Source organism: Hyperolius riggenbachi, chromosome 10 (assembly GCF_040937935.1).
Source record: "Hyperolius riggenbachi isolate aHypRig1 chromosome 10, aHypRig1.pri, whole genome shotgun sequence".
NCBI classification, from domain to species: Eukaryota; Metazoa; Chordata; class Amphibia; order Anura; family Hyperoliidae; genus Hyperolius; species Hyperolius riggenbachi.
The window spans coordinates 221,558,822-221,579,000 of record NC_090655.1 but is presented as its reverse complement, the minus strand read 5'-3'; the positions used below and the strand labels follow the sequence as shown (position 1 = coordinate 221,579,000).

At 43.6% G+C, this 20,179-nt stretch overlaps 1 protein-coding gene across 3 annotated transcripts in view; it reads left to right on the top strand.

The window, feature by feature from the left end:
- Window positions 1-20,179, top strand: part of LOC137534555 (oocyte zinc finger protein XlCOF7.1-like) — a 69,982-nt gene continuing 49,803 nt past the window's right edge. For 2 of the 3 annotated variants that reach the window (XM_068256100.1, XM_068256102.1), the window contains exons 1-7: window positions 1-44; window positions 1,457-1,600; window positions 1,721-1,906; window positions 2,114-2,189; window positions 5,558-5,655; window positions 7,546-7,657; window positions 13,892-13,989. In XM_068256100.1, the coding sequence (XP_068112201.1) occupies window positions 1,523-1,600; window positions 1,721-1,906; window positions 2,114-2,189; window positions 5,558-5,655; window positions 7,546-7,657; window positions 13,892-13,989 (648 nt within the window). In that variant the 5' untranslated portion in view covers window positions 1-44; window positions 1,457-1,522. Of the gene's footprint in view, window positions 45-238; window positions 260-1,456; window positions 1,601-1,720; window positions 1,907-2,113; window positions 2,190-5,557; window positions 5,656-7,545; window positions 7,658-13,891; window positions 13,990-20,179 lie in introns of those variants that run through there. The other variant, XM_068256101.1, reaches the window with a different exon arrangement.

Genomic DNA, 20,179 nt, shown 5'->3' with positions numbered 1-20,179 from the left:
CGTCGTGACGTCACAGGATGCAGCCTGGCTTGCTAAATAAAAAGGTGGGTTGTTTTACTAATTGTATGGCCTGATCTGTTTATGAATCTGGCTTGCACTGCAGTCTGCAGATGAGAGATGAATATGCTGAGAAACCTGGCAGGGACAGCCTGGTGTGATGTGCTGTTACTTTATACAGCTCCACTGATCTGTCCCTACTAGCGGAGGAGGAGATGTCAGTGTCTGGATATGACCCTGGACCAGGATTTTAAAACACTTGGTAATTTGATTCATGTTATCTGTGTTGTGTTTTATGGCATCCACATATTCCTCTGATGTGTGAAGATCACTCATCAATCCTCATCAGGTTCTGCACCAGAGGAGCTTACACTCTAATGTCCTTAGCATATTAACCCCCATTATGTTATGCATGTATATAGCTCAGCCTCTTCCATATCCTACAGAGCTGTACACTGATACATTCCTATCAGTCTCTGCACCAGAGGAGCTGACGCTGTTATTAGGCATTTGTGTAGCTGTGACATATTGTACAGAGATGACTGATCCATTTACTTCAGTTACTGCTATGTACTATGTACTGTATATACCTCTGATATATTCTACCGTGTATATGTATGTATGTATTGTTTTTTTAATACTATGCAGTGCTGCACAGAGATCACTGAACTATATCAATATCTGTGTGAAAGGAGGTTACACTGTAATGCCAATGCAGTAACACACTTTTATTATTATTATTATTATTATTATTATTATTATTATTGGTACTTATCCGTTAGCCGGGCGCAGGTGGCGCTAATTACTATTCCCCCTCCAGGCCGACATGGATAGTAGGGAAAGATGTAACTCTGGTGGAGTTTTGTCGCCACCTAGAGGATGCGCCCGGCTAACGGATAAGTACCGTATTATTATTATTATACATTTACATAGGTCTGACAAGTTCCAGTTTTGTGCACAAAATCTAATTACAGAAGGTTTTCTATAGAAGAAACACACTTTACATTGAGAGGGTTCCAAAACACCCCAGCTCTTCTCTGTACAATGTAGGCACCTTCATCAGGCTTTTCTCAGTGCCTCTCAGTAAAACTTTAGTCCCTTGTCACCAGGGCTTTGGAGTCGAGGAGTCGGAGCAATTTTGGGTACTTGGAGTTGGAGTCGGTGATTTCATAAACTGAGGAGTCGGAGTCGGATGATTTTGCACGAAATCCCTAGCCCTGGTAAGTATTAGACTAAGGAGTTGGAGTCGAGGAGTCGGAGTCTGAGCTATTTTGGGTACCCGGAGTTGAAGTCGGTAGTTTCATAAACTGAGGAGTTGGCGTTGGAAGATTTTTGTACCGACTCCACAGCCCTGCTTGTCACATAATACTGTTCTATGCTGTTATAAGGGTGAGAACACTGGTTGCTTTTTCTGAGACTCAGATTCAGATCTGCTCATAAACTGTATCTTGCATTTCAGTTCTAGTGGCCACATCGCCATTGGGGACAGCCCTCCAGGCTGTGTCCATTTTCCAGTGTCATTGTGATGGAAAAGGAGAAAAGAGACATGACCAAAAGGCTGTTCAGTCTCACCCTGGAGATCATCTACCTGTTGACTGGAGAGGTGAGGAGGATTCGGGGAGGGTGACATAACCTTTCTATTAATAAACTACAGACCTGACCGAAGATGTGAGGAGGATTCTGGGAGCGTCACATGACATCACTCTTCCCATTCTTTATACAGGATTACAAAGTAGTGAAGGAGTCCGGTGAGCTCATCACTCGAAGAATAAGTCATGCTGGACCATGCAAGTCTAACGGTGCTGACATTTCTTCCGCCATGCTGAGCACTCTGTCGCTGCCACGTGAAATGAAGAAAAGGAAGATTCTGAAGCTTAGCGGCAAAGTTATTCACATGTTGACAGGAGAGGTGAGCAGTGCTGGGAATTATGGGATGTTATTCAGTAACATTAGGGGCGGGCTAAACAATAGCCCTCATGACACTCGCCCTTGTGGGGGGCCTGCTTCTGTGGGGAGAGGCTGAAGGGCCCCGAGTTCTAGGGCATATAATGATCAATAACGACTGTATCACTGTCTGTGTCAGGTGTCTATAAGGTGTCCATGTCTCTGCTCACAGGTACAGAAGTTGATAAGCTATGCTGGCAGTAGCTATGGTGACGTCACTGAGAGTCCCCAGCCAACCTCCCCCCGAAGTAAGTAGAGGAACTAATGTGTTACTCTGTATTGTTATGTTGTGTGGGGGTACTCAGGAGAATTCCATCAAGTGTCATTGCAATGGGAGTTACATAGGCATAATAATATTTTTATAGCGCTCTTCTCCCTAGGGAATCAATGCGCTGTGACCCTGCATTATGCAATCTCAAAGGCTCGGGATAAGAGGTGGGTTTTTAGCAGGGCTGTGGAGTCGGTGTCGGGAGTCGGATAATTTTTGTACAAAATCCAAAGCCCTGGTAAGTATTAGACTGAGGAGTCAGAGTCGAGGAGTCTGAGGTACCTGGGGTTGGAGTCAGAGTCGGTGGTTTCATAAACTGATGAGTTGAAGTTGGATGACTTTTGTACCGACTCCACAGCCCTGGTTTTTAGACTTTTCTCTCTGTTCAGACTTTTCTCTTGCACTGATTGTGGAATGGAATTCCAATGAACCGGGGCTGCATGGGAAAAGGCCCGAGCACCAAATGTTTTTAAGTGGATTCTTGGAATAACCAAATTCATCTTATTGGCATAGCGGAGGCTGCGTTGAGGGGCATATTGTTCCAATTGATCCGCTATGTATTTGGGTCCCATGTGATTTAGAGCCTTGAATGTCAGCTGGCAGATCTTAAAATGAATTCTCTATTTTACTGGCAGCCAGTGAATAGTTTGCAGTACTGGGGAGATGTGTGAGCTGCGGGGGGCATTGGCTAGGAGTCTGCCTGCTGCATTCTGTACTAGTTGTAAGGGGCGCAGAACCTTATCCGGGGATCCGACGAACAGGGTATTGCAGTAGTCCAGGTGGGAGGATACAAATGCATGAACCAGGGTAGTTAGATCTTCAGCTGGGATAAGGTGTTTTATTCTCGCTATATTTCTCAGATGGAACAATGAGGACTTGATGACAGCTGATACCTGCTGTCTGAGTGTTGGCTTTCCATCCCGGATCACCCCCAGGTTTCGTACAGTCTTTATACTGCACTTACAGAGTCTTTATAGTCCCCCAATTTGCTGTGCCTTTTCCTGAATCCTGGCTGAAATATATCCAATATGTTATCTGTAAGCCTGGCTTCTAGCTGGTTGGCAACTGACTTCTCAATAACTTTTGATAGGAATGGTAAGGTCTGTGGTTGGTCACAGAATCAGGATCTACTGATGGTTTCTTCAAGAAGGGTTTTATGATTGCTTTCTTTAGTCTTCTGGGTACAGCTCATTTTGCAAGGAGCACTGAGTTAAAGGGACTCTGAGCACCTCTCATGGGTATGCCTTTAAGCCAGACGACTTCCAACAAAGTCGTGCTATGACCCCTCTGGAGGAGCCTCTTGCAATGACCATGCATGTCACTTCCTCTTCCTGCTTCAATCAGTGATGCACTTCTCTAACAGAGAAGACAGGGGTGAGCCGGAAGTTATAACATAGCCAAGATGGCAGCTGCAATTTTTAAATTCAAATGAAAACTATTTGGTGTAGAACGATTTGGAAGCCAATCGACCATCAGATTCAATAATTATTATCGATTTAGATGAAAATTGGTGCTGCCAAGAGCATGCCCAATCGACAATTCAACCAGTTATGGGCGGAAATTAGTTGTATGCATTGATCGGACATGCTGGAAAATCTTGGGCTGACATGCATGATAGGGTGCGCCCGCTCTCACTGTTCTTCGGCTGATTCTGAGGTCTGACGCTGGCTGCTGGGATGACTGACAGTGAGTGGGGTCCCTGTCACTACCTACACTGGGGGGCACCTGTGACTACCTACACTGGGGGCCACCTGTGACTACCTACACTGGGGGCCACCTGTGACTACCTACACTGGGGGCCACCTGTGACTACCTACACTGGGGGCCACCTGTCACTACCTAAACTAGCGGCGGCGCCTGTCACTACCTAACTAGGGAGGGTCCCTGTCACTACCTAAACACCTGTGTCGGAGGCGCTCACAATCTAATCCATACCATAATCCTAGTCTAATGTCCCACCATTGCTAAATTCATGTAAATTTGGCTCCACCCATGACCACACCCACATCTTGGTCCATGGCCATGCCCATTTGATCCCATTAACACACACCCCTCATTTCTCGGCACGCTGCATGGCTTGCTCCCCTTTTTTGCGGACACCCATGCCCAGGGGGTATCGTAACATGTTCTGTTGGTATAGAGAGGGGAGGAGGGCAGACAGAGCTGGGGGGGGGGATGAGTGGAAAAAACAATGTCCTCATCTAGTGCTTGGCTGAGTTTATCTGCCAAATGGATTACTTGCTGATATGCCGAGGGGAACCGGTGGCTGCTGTACACACACTAGTACATTACCCACGGGGCATTAGGTTGAGTTAAGTCTAGCATGTATTCTTAACTTTAAACTGAAGACACTCTGACCTCTCATGGGCAGGTAAAAGGCATATTTAAAGGGAACCTGAAGTAAGAGGAGAATGGAGGCAGCCATATTTATTTATTTTTAAGCAATACCAGTTGCCTGGCAATCCTGCCGATCTCTTTGGCTGCAAAAGTGGGTGAAGCACACCTGAAACAAGTATGATGCTAATCCATTCAGACTTCAGTCAGTCAGAGCACCTGAACTGAATGCTTCTTCGGAATCTATGGCCAAAAGTATTAAAGATATCCCGAGGTGGATCTTCGGGGGGCAGATGGGACACACAGGCATGTTGTCTGCTTAATGAAATGGCTCTCTGCCCCCCACCAGAACACTATAGCCCCCCGAGTTTAGCGACAAGACTTGTCGTTAACTTAGGGGTAAACAAAGGGGAGAGGAATTCCCTGATCAAAACGGCTGCTAGGGGCGTTCCTGCATGGTTTCCTGAGCTGCCATTGGGCAGCTCTCTCTCCCTGGCCACGCCTCCCGCCGCTCCTCCGTCTCACTACATGCTATGAGAGACACACAGTCTCTCAGGTCACTATCGGCCAATAAAGTGAAAGTGGGCCATTGCGGCCCATGGGAGTGGTGGTTTTTGCGGCTACCTGATCCGCTCAGTCCCACAGGTAGACTACTTTTTATTATTTTTTTTTTTAATTTTTTCTTTCTTTCTTTCTTTCTTTCTTTCTTTCTTTCTTTCTTTCTTTCTTTCTTTCTTTCTTTCTTTCTTTCTTTCTTTCTTTCTTTCTTTCTTTCTTTCTTTCTTTCTTTCTTTCTTTCTTTCTTTCTTTCTTTCTTTCTGTGACCCCTCTCTTAAAGGCAGAGGCTCAGCAGAAATTCTAGGCAACTGGTATTATTTAAATGGAAATAAATATGGCAGCCTCCATATCCCTCTCGCTTCAGGCTGCTAGAAAACAGTTAGCAGTCTTCAGCGCATGCACAGCCTCCATATTGTTTTTAAATAACACGGCCTGTTATTTGTGTTCTTGTTTCAGATGGATCCAGTTATGGAGATCCACAGGAGAGGTATACATGTCCTCTTTATTCCCCAGACTCTGCACAGGGGCAGCACAGTGTCTCGGAGGATGAACAGGTAGGCAGAAGTAAGGCTCTTAGAACTGACAGTACACTTGATGCAAAAGGGAATAGGTATTTATTGGTTTAATTCGCTTTCCCCTGACACCCCTCATGCTGCTCGTTGTCTTCAGGGTCCCTCTTGTTGCCTATTCTTGTGCTTTCTAATATACAACTAGATGATCCATTGACTATCCTGCAAGAAGTGGCTGTGCATGAGCGCATTTGAACTTCACATGTGTGACCTTAAACGTTGTTTGTTCGTCACTAACCGTCGGGGATGGAGCATGTGTACAATCTCACAGATGGAGGAAGGGGGATCTTCTGATCTGTGGACATACGTGGGATGCAAGCTGTGGTGTGGTGACAGGACAGCATAAGATGTCTGTAGCACATTTCTGACAACACTTACAGGAAAGCATTGCATCCTACTGTGCCTGCATCATCCTGCCTGTGTGTCCATGCGTTTGCACTACTGCGCATATGCCGCACGGACAGCCGTTACTTGGGACAGGAGGACGGGGCCAGGGAGCTGGGCGGGTGTCTGCGCGGCGGACAGGTGCACGGGTGAGCGTGGCGGACGGGGTGCACGCGCATGCGCACTAACGTGGCAGTGTCACAGAGACCTAGAACCCGTTTTTAACCACTTCAGCCTAACTGGATGAGTATACACGTCCAGTGTAGTTGTAGAGGGTGCACCACCAGTTACTAAATGAGGCATATGTGGTATCATTTATCCGGAACGAGTTGTAGAATACGTTTTGGTGTGTTTTGAAGCTTGGACCCATGTCATATAAGAAATAAGTAGGGACAAACTCAATCGAACATTGAAATTAATTTTCAAAATTATAATCAAACTTGAGAAAGTATTAGTAAAACTACACAAGACATATGTGGTAACATTTTAACCGTGATAAGTAGAATAGATTTTAAGGTGTTTTAGGGTTAAGGGTTATGTCTTGTGTATTATTTTAGTAACAAAACTGAATCAAAAACAATACAATTTTCATATATTCTGTATACCAAAACCAAAGCTTGTAAAATGAAAACAAAGTGACAGAATATAGGAAAAAATAACTATTGTTACCATAGGAACTTGGCTTTCTAAATATGTATGCCATGAGGGAATATTACTGTTATTTTTGCAAATAAGGTCTTGCAATCATCGACAATGTACAAGGAGAAAGCAAAAAGCACAAAACCGAAAAAAGACACCTTAATTTTAAAATACAATATTGTCAACAAAGATTGTGCTAGAAACATGATATAAACCCTGTAATAATCAGGATGGATAAGCAAATAAAATTTGTGGGTTTAACTTATAGTTAGCACTGTTTATTGTAAAGCTATTTGAGTGAACATAACTTGCCTAATCTCCATGCTCCTTCCAGTGACTAACTAAGCATTACCTTGTATTCATACTGTGCTGCGTGATCTGGTTTTCTTGTATTCCTGTATTGTCTTATTGCTGTATGTCACCCCTAAATATTGTCTTTGACCTAAACTAATGTCCAGCGCTGCGTAATATGTTGGCGCTTTATAAATACAATAAATAAATAAAAATAAATATGGATGTAAATGGAGAAATAGTGTGTTTTTGGTTTTTTTTCTTCTTCTAATTTTTCCCTTTTAAAATTCATAGAAAATAAGGTAATTACAAAACAAAAATATCACTTCCTAAAAGCTTAATTTGTCCTGAAAAAAAACAATATAAAGATCATTTCGGTGTGATAAGTAGTAATAAAGTTATTGGTGAATGAATGGGAGCGGTGCTGATATGTGAAACTTGTTCTCGTCCTGAAGTGGTGAGGGCTTAGGTCAACTAGTGTCATAATAGAGTATGAGATTTCTGTGACTGGAAATAAACTTTAATCTAATGAAATACATTCTGTGACATTTTATTCTTCAGGAAGAGCATCTGATGCGTATAAAAGTGGAGGTTCTGGACGAGGAAGATGTAAAAGATGAACTAATAGATAAGATATGTAAGGAGGAGGCATTTTCTCCGGAGGGCAGCTCAGGTGAGAGTTACACATTCTCTGTGCTCACTCGCTACAGCCATCTCCTCTGTAATAGGCATCTATAAACAGACACTGATGTAGTAAGTGGTGTGATTGGCATCCAAAGCTGAGCTTGATCTGCTCCTCTTGTTGGCCCCTCTGTGGCTCAGACTGGTAAAATCAAAGGGCCTTGAACCTGCTGACAGCTTCTCTAGCACAGCTTGGAAGTTAAAACCCTTAATTCCAGGAATAACGTTTGTTTAACTTGCTCACCCACCAATCTATTTTAATCCTGCCTACCCCCCCCCCCCCCCTCCCCCCAAGACCCTTCCTATACTCACCTCTGATTGTCACGTGACCTCACCATGTGGCCACACAGTGCATGGAGCCACCGCACCACAGGCTCCAATCACAGTTTTCTCCCAACTCTTCTCTCATCACAGTGTCGCCCTCACATAGCTGTAAGCCGATCTGCCCCACTCCTGATTTGTCGCTTCCCTAAAGCATGCCTGTTAATGCCTACATTAAATAGGTGAACCAACCGTAGAGAATACTAAACGCAATGAAGTGTTATTTCTTCTTGAGTCAGTCAGGCCCTCAGCAACTGTCATACCAACAATATGTTTTGTAGTATCACAGATATCCCCCATGAAATAACTAGAGTCTTAGAGCACAATACTTATATAAAAATGTATTCTTGTAGTTATAATCCTGTTCATTTTTGTACAGTCTCTGTATATAAGAAATACTCAAAAAATACCACTCATGCTAAAGAAGGCTACTTATACTGGGGCAGTGTTGCTCGCAAATTTTCGATCAAGTCATTTTCGATGTGAAAATCCCGTTTTCGATTTCGTAAAATTTTTGCGAAAATCTTCGTAAATATTCACATTTTTGGCCAGTACCGAAAGTTAAAGGGGATGTGTGAAATTTCAGAAATAACTGTTACAGTATATTCGACATGTGCTTAGCATTAAAAATCGAAATTGATAGGAAGTAATGTCTTCTCTCCCCATATTAGGCCTCCCATGATTCTTAGCTGCTGAATTGACCCAGGAACCATATAACTACAACCAATTAGAGTGCAAAGGGCCAAGTGCCATGCAAAGTGTAAAGTGCTAAATGCAAAGTGCCCTTTGCACTTGGCCCTTTGCACTTTGAATTTGACACTTGGCCCTTTGCACTTGGCCCTTTGCACTTTGAATTTGACACTTTGCACCTGGCACTTGGCCCATGTCACTTGCACTTGGCAGTTTGCACTTGGCCCTTTCTTTTGATATTAGTAAATTTACACTACCGCTACGTTTGCTACAGTAACTGTCATTTACTGCATTTAAACGTATACTTTTTTCCTTTGAAACTTTAAAATCGATTTTCTCAAAAACTGTAAGGTCTTTTTGAAAAAAAAAAAAATGCTCTTGTACCCACATATCTCCTTAATATACCCTGCAAATTTGGTGATTCTAGCTTGTAAGGGGGCTTAGATATTAAACGCGAAAAAAACCGGACTTTAGGCGAAAGTTAATGCTAAAATATTCAGGCAAATTTTCGCCTTTTGAAACTTATTTTCGCAAAAATTCGACGAAAAGAATATTTGCATTTTCGCTCATCACTGTACTGGGGAGACATCTCTAACTACATATATTGGGAGTCAACGTAAACTGGGGTCTACTTATACTGGGTGAACTACCTCTGGCTATCTATACTAGGGTTCTGCCTCTGGTTACTTTTACTGGGGGGTTAACTCTAGCAACCTATACTGGGGAGAAATTGCAGGAAAATAAGCTGTTATGGGAAAAGGTGGTCTGATGGGGGAGGGGGGCGCAATTTCAGTGTTTGCCATAGGCGCTATGCCACCCAGGTACGCCCCTGAAAATATGCCAGGCACCTCTGGACCTCACTTTTGGGTTGTGCTGACATGTACTATAGGATCAGATTAATTGTACTTGTTTCATGGCATATTGGAGTTTAATCAGTTAGGAGAGTCCCGGTATGTGCCTGGCTCCATATAGTCCAAACTAAAACTGGTTGCAATCAGATAGCCTTCAGCTGAAAGCTGAATTCCCCTCTAAAAGACTATTTCATTAGACTGAAGTGTGTGTGTATATATATATATATATATATATATATATATATATATATATATATATATATATATATATATATATATATATATATATATATATATATATATATATATATATATATATATATATATATATATATATATATATATATATATATATATATATATATATATATATTATGTGTATGTGTATGTGTATATGTATATATGTACACATATACATATATACATACATACATACATACACACATACACATACACATACATACGTTGAATGAAAAGTAATGCCTCCACCACCATAACTTGCGTTTGGATGGGAATATTTTAATAAATCAAACACAGAAATAATGTGATCTTTAATATTCAATATTCACTTTTCCACATAATCGCCAGACAATTAGATAAATTTCTGCCAACGATGAACAAGTTTCCTGAAGCCGTCACGAAAGAAGTTGACACTCTGTTTCCGCAACCACAGTTCTCTCAACTCCTTCATCAGAAGCGTAATGATGTCCCCGAAGACTTTCATTCTCGGGAACAGATGGAAATCAGAAGGCGCCAAATCTGGACTGTATGGAGGATGCCGTACGGTGGTGAGGTTCAGTCTCTGCAGTTCTGCTGTGGTGGCATTTGATGTGTGTGGTCTGGCATTGTCAAGCTGCAGGGTACCCATCGTGCACAGATCTTCCTATAGCCAAGCAAAGCAATAATATGACCCACACGTTTTTGTGAAATGCCTATTATGCTTGCAATTTCCCTCTGAGTGATACGGCGATCGTCCTGAATCAGTCTGTCAACTTTTTGCCTGAGAAACTGTGTGGTTGCTGTCACAGGACGTCCAACTCTTTCTTTGTCCCGCAAGTCAGATGTTCTCACCTCAACATCTTTAACCACTTGATGACCCACCCTTTACCCCCCCTTAAGGACCAGCGCTGTTTTTAGTGATCTGTGCTGGGTGGGCTCTGCAGCCCCCAGCACAGATCAGGGTGCAGGCAGAGCAACCAGATCGCCCCCCCTTTCCCCCTCCCCCCCCCCCCCCCCCTATGGGGATGATGTGCAGGGGGGTCTGATCGCTTCCGCCTGCCTGAGGTTTGCGGGGGTGGGGGCACCTCAATGCCCCCCTCCGCGGCGGAATTCCCCCCTCCCTCTCCTACCTGTCCCCCCCCCCCCCCCGGTGATCCGGGCTGCACAGGACGCTATCCGTCCTGTGCAGCCAGTGACAGGACGTTCCCACATGGCGGCGATCCCCGGCCGCTGATTGGCCGGGGATCGCCGATCTGCCTTACGACGCTGCTGCGCAGCAGCGCCGTACAATGTAAACAAAGGAGACATATGTCTCCTACGTGTACATTTAGTCTGCGAGCCGCAACCAGCGGCTCGCAGGCTATTCACGGAGACCCGCTCCGTGATCTGACAGGAAACGGCCGCTCGCGCGAGCGGCCTTTCCTGATTAATTAGGGAGGCACCTGGCGACGCAGATCTGCGTCGCTGGTCCTCCAGCTACCACTTTGCCGCCGCACGGTATGAGTGTGCGGTCGGCAAGTGGTTAAATTTACTGGCCCAGTACTCCCATCAGCACAACCACCATACACAGCTTTCATTCTCTGGTGAATCTCCTTTGGGGTGACACCTTCTGCTGTCAGGAATTCAATAACAGCACGTTGCTTAACCACTTGCCGACCGCGCACTCATAACGCGCGTCGGCAAAGTGGCAGCTGCAGGACCAGCGACGCAGTATTGCGTCGCCAGCTGCCGGCTGATTAATCAGGAAGCAGCCGCTCGTGCGAGCGGCTGCTTCCTGTCAATTCACGGCGGGGGGCTCCGTGAATAGCCTGCGGGCCGCCGATGGCGGCTCGCAGGCTAAATGTAAACACAAGCGGAAATAATCCGCTTTGTTTACATTTGTACGGCGCTGCTGCGCAGCAGCGCCGTAAGGCAGATCGGCGATCCCCGGCCAATCAGCGGCCGGGGATCGCCGCCATGTGACAGGGGACGTCCCGTCACTGGCTGCGCAGGACGGATAGCGTCCTGTGCAGCCCGGATCTCCAGGGGGGGCCAGGTAGGAGAGGGAGGGGGAGGATTTCGCCGCGGAGGGGGGCTTTGAGGTGCCCCCCCGCAACACCCGGCAGGCAGGAGCGATCAGACCCCCCCAGCACATCATCCCCCTAGTGGGGAAAAAAGGGGGGCGATCTGGTCGCTCTGCCTGCACGCTGATCTGTGCTGGGGGCTGCAGAGCCCACCCAGCACAGATCAGCTACTACAGCGCTGGTCCTTAAGGGGGGGTAAAGGGTGGGTCCTCAAGTGGTTAAATCGCATTGACCGACATTCTGCGCAGGGTTCCATACTTTGCACTGCTACAACACAACCGTCCAACGCTAAGGCTTCCTACCAACTGGAACTGTAGAGGAGAGTCTACTGAACAATCCTGTACTTGCCACAAACCAGTGCTGCCATCTGTTGACAAGTTATGGAGGTGGAGGCATTACTTTTCATTCAACCCTTGTATATATATACCTTGTAGGAGAACTATGTCTATGGTCTTCTTGCTGAAATATTGGTTCTAAATGAATGAGGATTTTACATTGCAAGATGCTCGCAGAAACTTTCAGGTTTTTTACTTGTATATGAGATACACGCTAGTCCCGACATTCACATTGGGAAGATGTTTGCTTCATAGGTCCATACGAACTTGTCCTTGAATTGGAGCAGACACTGCGTACACAAGCTCCGTGATGTACCATGTCTAGACTACAGGCGCAGATAGGGCCCACTTCCCCTACGTCCGGATATACGCAGCATTTCCACGCAAGTGAGCTGGACCGGGAAACGCTGCCTATCCTTAAATAAGCATTGGCTACAGGCATTCTAATGTATCACTGAAAGTGCCGGCATGTGTCCCGCAAGACGCACGCTGACATAATGGAAACTGACCCATAAGCCCGCAAGTTTACTTGAGTTCAAAAGAGAGCTACAAAAATGATCCTTGAGATCATCATGGCACCAGTAATTTAAAGCGGAATATAACCCTGCATTTCAACTTTGCTCTAAAACATTATTTACAGCATATTATATGCAAAAAGCATTTTTTTTTTTACTAGACCAGCATTGGAAGGGTTAAATACAGAGGTTTTAAGTTCCGAGCAGATGTTCAGATAGTTACATTCTATTTAGTTATATGTATATATTTAGAAATGTTACACACTCTTTGGCTGTCTTCCAACTCCTTCTCCGTGAGAGAGATGAGTCACAATAAACACTTAGATACATTTGTGTAAACAAAAAGTATCTAACTCAGCTTCGGATGCGTCTGCAAAAATCTCCAGGGACTTTAAAGCCCTGTGTAACCCTTCCAATGCTGGTCTAGTAAAAAAAAAAATGCTGGTTTCATATAATATACTGTAAATAATGTTTTAGAGCAAAGTTGAAATGCAGGGTTATATTCCGCTTTAAGGCTTCTCGAAACACTACAGAGGTGTCAGACTTGTAGTTCTTACATTGCAAAGCATGATGGGAGGTGAATATCTGGAAAGCAGTGGGTGGTTCCTTATGAGCCAGAACCCAGCAACTCCACTTAGGGACCAGTGCTTTGACTAACTGTATGTTACAGAGCCTAAAAACCCCAACATATTCCCATCTGAATAGATGCAGGGTCCGCCAGTTGCCTACACCTCCTGTACCTCCCCCAGATGACATAATTTGAAAGAAAGGCAGTAGAACTGTGATCATGTAACCAAATCAGTAATCACTTTGTCTAGTTACGTGGTAGATTTATTATACCTGTAATATGTTACAGTAGATCACAGGACTTGTAGAAGTACATGCAGTTCTTTTTCCTATTTGCCTGGACTTGTGTTAAAAATGTGTGACATTGTCTTCATCTTGAAGCAACAGACATGCTTACCACAGTATGTTTTTTCTTTTCTGTTTCTTCTTTCCCGTAGCTGATTCCTGTTTCTTGTTTGTTTGTTTTTTTTGTTTAGTTTTTTTGTTTGTTTCATTTTTTTTTCTTTCTTGTTGGAGATATCTGCACATTGCACAGAACAGGGAGAATTCACAGCATTTTATCTTCTCTTGGAGGTGTAACTTTTTACTGACAAGTGGGGCGATAGAGAAAGGAATTACTTTGTAACTTTTAAAATGTATTTGGTCAATATGTGTGTTTCCTACAGATGGATCTGGTAGCGGAAATCTGCCAGCAAGAGGTACAGGTTCTCTTTATTCCCATGATTCCTCGATGGAAGATCACGACTCCCCGCAGGATGATCAGGTACCTGTAGACGACACTGATGTATGGTCAGGCAACACCTACTAATAATAGCAGCTAACCAAGATAAACACGGGACTAAGGTACCCAATACAGTTAGCCATATGCTTTAACTGTAAAGTGATGCTGAGCGCAGATTGGATAATCTGTATGTTATTCCTGCAGGTGTGTGTGTGTGTTACATTTGTCAGGGCTGTCTGTTTTGTTGTACACATACATACTGTATGCCGTTGCCAACATGCAGTGGGAAGGACTATGGTATCTCCTGAGTGATCAATTAGCTTAAAGCTCCTCCTCAACTTGTCCAAGGAAAGCTCCACACTCTTTTCTCTCTCATTACTGTTCTGCTCAAATGCCCCCAAACACTCGCTATCTGATACCTGCTCGGGCCTTACAGTTCACAATCTGCTCTGTACCCTGCTGTCTGCATGGAGTGATTTGTTTATATTGAAGTAATGACCAATAAAATCTAGCACAAAGGATAAGAGAGATTACACGTTTTGTTGTAATCTATCTACGTCTCCTGCAGTCCCGCTCCTCTATAACAGTTTTTTGAGGTTTTGTGCTCCATATTTGTACGAGTCTGCAGATAGCAAGTAATGCAAGTACTCATAGACAGCCTGTCATCTGCAGTCTAGCCCAAATACTCCAAAGCAGCAGGCTTGGTTGCAGCTGACAAAGTTTGCCTTGCAATGTGCTGATGCAGTAGTAAGTGTATAGCCAATGCTGTTGTTGATGGTCAGCTGCAGGAATCCACCCCAGTGTATTGCGTGTCCTGATAACGAAAGATCTTTGTTGCAGAAGATGATTAGTCAGAACAGTCAGTATAGACAATGTTGACCAATCAAAGTATTATGTCTCTTGGTACCTTATAAATCTAGCTCAGGATAAAAACAAAAACCACTGAACAGACAGTATATGTGTATGTAAAGTATACATGTACTGGTTTTAGCAATAAAAGAGTTACAAGCAAATAACCACATACGTTCTTGCTTTTCTGATATGCAAGCATAAACTCAGTGTTTTCCATCTGTCAGTTCAGCAATGTATGGACTGCCAATCACGGGTCAGGTTGGAGGAGAAATAGCGGTGCAGCAGAGTATATGAGTGTAAATCCCTCTGCTGCTTCTTTGATTATACAGTATACACACAGAATATGCTTCTCTAGTCTGTGAAGGATGCAGCCAGTGAACATAAGAGTACGGCTTCTGGATCCAGATAACTTGCTCTTCTTAAAGAGGAACTCCAGTGAAAATAATGCAATAAAAAAAGTGCTTCATTTTTACAATAATTATGTATTTCCAATGGATGAAACTGGCACCATCTGGTAAGTATAAGCTCTTTTTATTCGCAGAAACAGCTATTACAGCGACGTTTCAGGGCCACCGCCCCTTTATCAAGCTAAGCTGTCAGCAGTATACCACATTCTAACGTGCACAGCACTTTTATACCCAGCATGATGGGACATTAACCAATGAAATACATACACATATCGTATCCAATCATATGGTCCGTCCTCAAAGCGGACCTGCTGGGGAACTATGCAGGTTAATCCCAATAGGTGCGTTCAAATATGCATACACCCCCCTCCCACACTTACCATCAATGTGGGCGGCAAGGGACAGCCTCTGTGTCCAGGAACGCCTTGCTATGTCCCACACCAGGCCGCCCGTCCGGGGGACCTGATGGGGAACCCGCAAGCGTGACGATGCGCGGAGACGACACGTGTTTCCGCCCACGTTTACCGGACGACAGCTAACACAGACGGCGAGAGTATCGCCGCTCTGTGTTGCAGATAGAGATGGGGCGTGTCCCTCCAGCCCACACCAATGGGCGAGACTCACGTCACATACACAACTAATGTAAACAAAGCAGCTGTCCGTGTTGCCTAAAAATCTACAACCTACGTGCAGAGATGCAGACCAGGAGAAAAGAAGAAAAAGAAGAGGCAGGTGAAGAAGAGAATATCTCCATTCTAATAAATCAAAACTGCACATCAATATTATAAATACATTATTGTGAAGTACCGCTGATTAAATATACGGACTGATTTATCATTAAACTCACAGGCTAATCTGTCATATCGCATACTGTTGAATTTAGATCAAACAGGTAAGGTCACACAGTTCTACTCTATATCTATCAATAGGCACCACACTCACTACCCTATACATAACTCAGGGTAATATCAAAAGTAATACAGATCGCACACAGGAAGACACACTGGAGCAACTTAAACCTTTTAAATAAATGGTAATAAATCTAATTCCCGATTCAATCCTCGGGGCTCCATAGTATCGAGTTTTTTGATCCAGTGTGCCTCCCTATAAAGCAATCTCCTCACCCTATCTCCCCTTCTCCTAAGGGGCCCCACCTGTTCAATCACCATATACCTTAAAGGGGAACTGAAGAGAGAGGTATATGGAGGCTGTCATGTTTATTTCCTTTTAGACAATACCAGTTGCCTGGCAGCCCTGCTGATCCTCTGCCTCTAATACTATTAGCCATAGCCCCTGAACAAGCATGCAGCAGATCAGGTGTTTTAGTGGTTCAGACTTATAAGTCTGATCTGACAAGACTAGCTGCATGCTTGTTTCTGGTTTTAATCAGATACTACTGCAGAGAAATAGACCAGCAGGGCTGCCAGGCAACTGGTATTGATTAAAAGGAAATAAACATGACAGCCTCCATATACCTCTCTCTTCAGTTCCCCTTTAACTGACTAACTTGATGGTTGGCCTGTTTGAAATGGAAAGCAACAGCTTGGTCGGTCAAAGACTCTCTAATAGCATGTTTATGCGATGATAGTCGTTTTTTAATTTACTGAGTCGTTTGACCAATATATAATAATCCACACGGGCATTTTAGTGCGTATATAACATATGTCGAATCACATTTAAAACAATCCCTTAGCTTAAATTTAATACCACTATGGGGATGGGTGATATGATCACCCTTTATTACTGAGCTGCAATGTACGCAGTTCATACACGGAAAGGTTCCAATGCGATTAGATTTTGACCGACCTCTAGCATCACTGCCCACATCAGCACGGACCAACCGGTCTCTCAAATTTGGTGCTCTTTTATAGGCAATAATTGGAGGGTTCTTAAAATGTTCGATATTAGGAAAACTATCTGTCAGCAGATACCAATAACTTTTAATTATTTTTGCTATATTTTCACTCTGCGTATTAAATCTAGTAACAAAGGGTATTCGCTGACTATTATCCCTTCTTCATCTGCCACTAATATTACCATGTTCAACTCTATTCCTTGCAGTCGCAACAATATCTTCTGGATATCCCCTATCAATAAACTTTGCATGCATTTCATCATATCTCCATGTCCTAACTACCTCATCCTCAACTATCCTCTGTACTCTCTGAAATTGTCTCACTGGAACGGACCTCCTAGTAGCCCACGGATGAAATCTCCCAAAATGTAATAGGGAGTTCACATCCGTGGGCTTGGTATAAAGATCTGTGACCAGTCTGCCATCCTGTTTTCTGACCATCGTATCCATAAAATTAAACCTGCTCTGTAGAAGTATGTAACGTAAGTTTGATATCAGAACATTTAGACATCAGTGTGTCCACAAAATCAATTAGGGTCGAATGTGGCCCCGCCCACACGCAAAATATATCATCAATATATCGAAACTATTGAATTGCATGTTTCTGAAAAGAGGGGTTCAAATATACGAATATCTCCTCATATACCCCCATATAAATATTTGCATAGGATGGGGACACATTCGACCCCACAGCTGTGCCTCGGACCTGCATATAGAACTGTTCCTCAAATCTAAAATAATTGCACTTCAATACAGTTTCTAACAACCTACCAATAAAGTTAATTTGTTGTGGAGACATGTCCGATGCCGTCTCCAACATGTATTGTACTGCCTCCATCCCACCAATATGTGGGATGGAGGTGTACAAACTCTCTACATCCATAGTAACTAAAATGCAATCATTCGATATCACAGGCATATTTTGCAATATATTGAAAAACATTTGAGTGTCCTTAAGATATGACTTCAAAGATACCACATATGGCCTAAGGATTTGACCAAGGTATTTAGCTATAGGGGCGAGGACAGAATCTATCCCCGCCACTATTGGTCGACCTGGTGGATTATCTAAGTTTTTATGGATTTTAGGGCACACGTAAATAACTGGTGTCATAGGGTGCACCTGCACCAAAAACTGAGCAAGTTTTTCATCAATTAGATTTGCAGTCCTGGCCTCTGATATAATATCCTCTATTCTAGCCTGGATATTCAACACAGGATCAGATGGTATGGGTAAGTATGTTGTATTGTCCGCCAATTGTCGCAAAATCTCATTACGATACATAATGGTGTCCATGACCACTAGTGCCCCGCCTTTATCGGCGGGTTTAATGGTGATAGCTGTATTGGATGATAGTTCTTTAATAGCCTCTCTTACACCTCGACTAATATTAGGTCGTATATTCCATCCCATCGTGTTAGATTTCCTGATCAGTACATCAATTTCCTCTTGAACTTTCTTAATATATATATCAATTATTTGACAAGATGTCGGCTGGAATCTGCTTTTGTTTCATAGAACTGAATCTCTTAATGTCAAAACACCAGGATCAGAATCCACAATTTGACCAGAATTGAAAGGACGGGGTACTGAGAAGAAATATTTAAGCTTAATTGTACGAAAAAAACGCTGTAATTCGATATCCAATTCTAATAGATCTGGAAAGTTAGTCGGTGAGAAGGACAAACCATAATTCAGTGCTGATAGCTGAGGTGGAGTCAGGACAACTGAAGAGATATTGACAACGGTCATTTTTTGGATTCAGCGGTACTTCACAATAATGTATTTATAATATTGATGTGCAGTTTTGATTTATTAGAATGGAGGTATTCTCTTCTTCACCTGCCTCTTCTTTTTCTCCTGGTCCGCATCTCTGCACGTAGGTTGTAGATTTATAGGCAACACGGACAGCTGCTTTGTTTACATTAGTTGTGTATGTGACATGAGTCTCCCCCATTGGTGTGGGCTGGAGGGACACGCCCCATCTCTATCTGCAAAACAGAGCGGCGATACTCTCGCCGTCTGTGTTAGCTGTCGTCCGGGAAACGTGGGCGGAGACACGTGTCGTTGTCTCCGCGCATCGTCACGCTTGCGGGTTCCCCATCAGGTCCGCCGGATGGGCGGCCTGGTGTGGGACATGGCAAGGCGTTCCTGGACACAGAGGCTGTCCCTTGCCGCCCACATTGATGGTAAGTGTGGGAGGGGGGTGTATGCATATTTGAACGCACCTATTTGGATTAACCGGCATAGTTCACCATCAGGTCCGCTTTGAGGACGGACCATATGATTGGATACGATATGTGTATGTATTTCATTGGTTAATGTCCCATCATGCTGGGTATAAAAGTGCTGTGCATGTTAGAATGTGGTATACTGACAGCTTAGCTTGATAAAGGGGCGGTGGCCCTGAAACGTCGCGGTAATAGCCGTTTCTGCGAATAAAAAGAGCTTATACTTACCAGATGGTGCCGGTTTCATCCATTGGAAATCTGTTACAAGCCAGAGTGTGGCTGGCCTAACCGAGGCACATCACATCGCTTACAAAGAGGAGTGCTCCACTATATACTTTCAAGTCATACAATAATTATGTATAAATGATTTAGTCAGTGTTTGCTCATTGTAAAATCTTTCCTCTCCCCGATTTACATTCTGACATTTATTACATGGTGACATTTTTACTGTGGGCAGGTTATGTAGCTGCTGCTAGCTGTTTTGGCTGTTAGAGACAGCTGTAAACAGCTAATTCCTGTGAACCTTGTTACATTGTAACAAACTGCCAAAAGTACCACCTCCCAGAGCTTCTTGTGGGAGGGGTTCAGTCACACAGTGCCCCCTGATGGTCTGTTTGTAAAAAGCAATATATTTCTCATGTAAAAGGGGGTATCAGCTACTGATTGGGATAAAGTTCAATTCTTGGTTGGAGTTTCTCTTTAAAGTGGACCCAAACTAAAAATACAAGATTTCAGAAATAAAATCTATTTTCTAAATTATAATAATAAATAGCAGCATTTTTTCAGCTGCATGATGACAAATATAAAATATTTTACATTTATTGGAGAAACCCCTCCCTTCCTTTCATATTGCCGGCAAATAATCCGACAAACTGGTGGAGTAGAT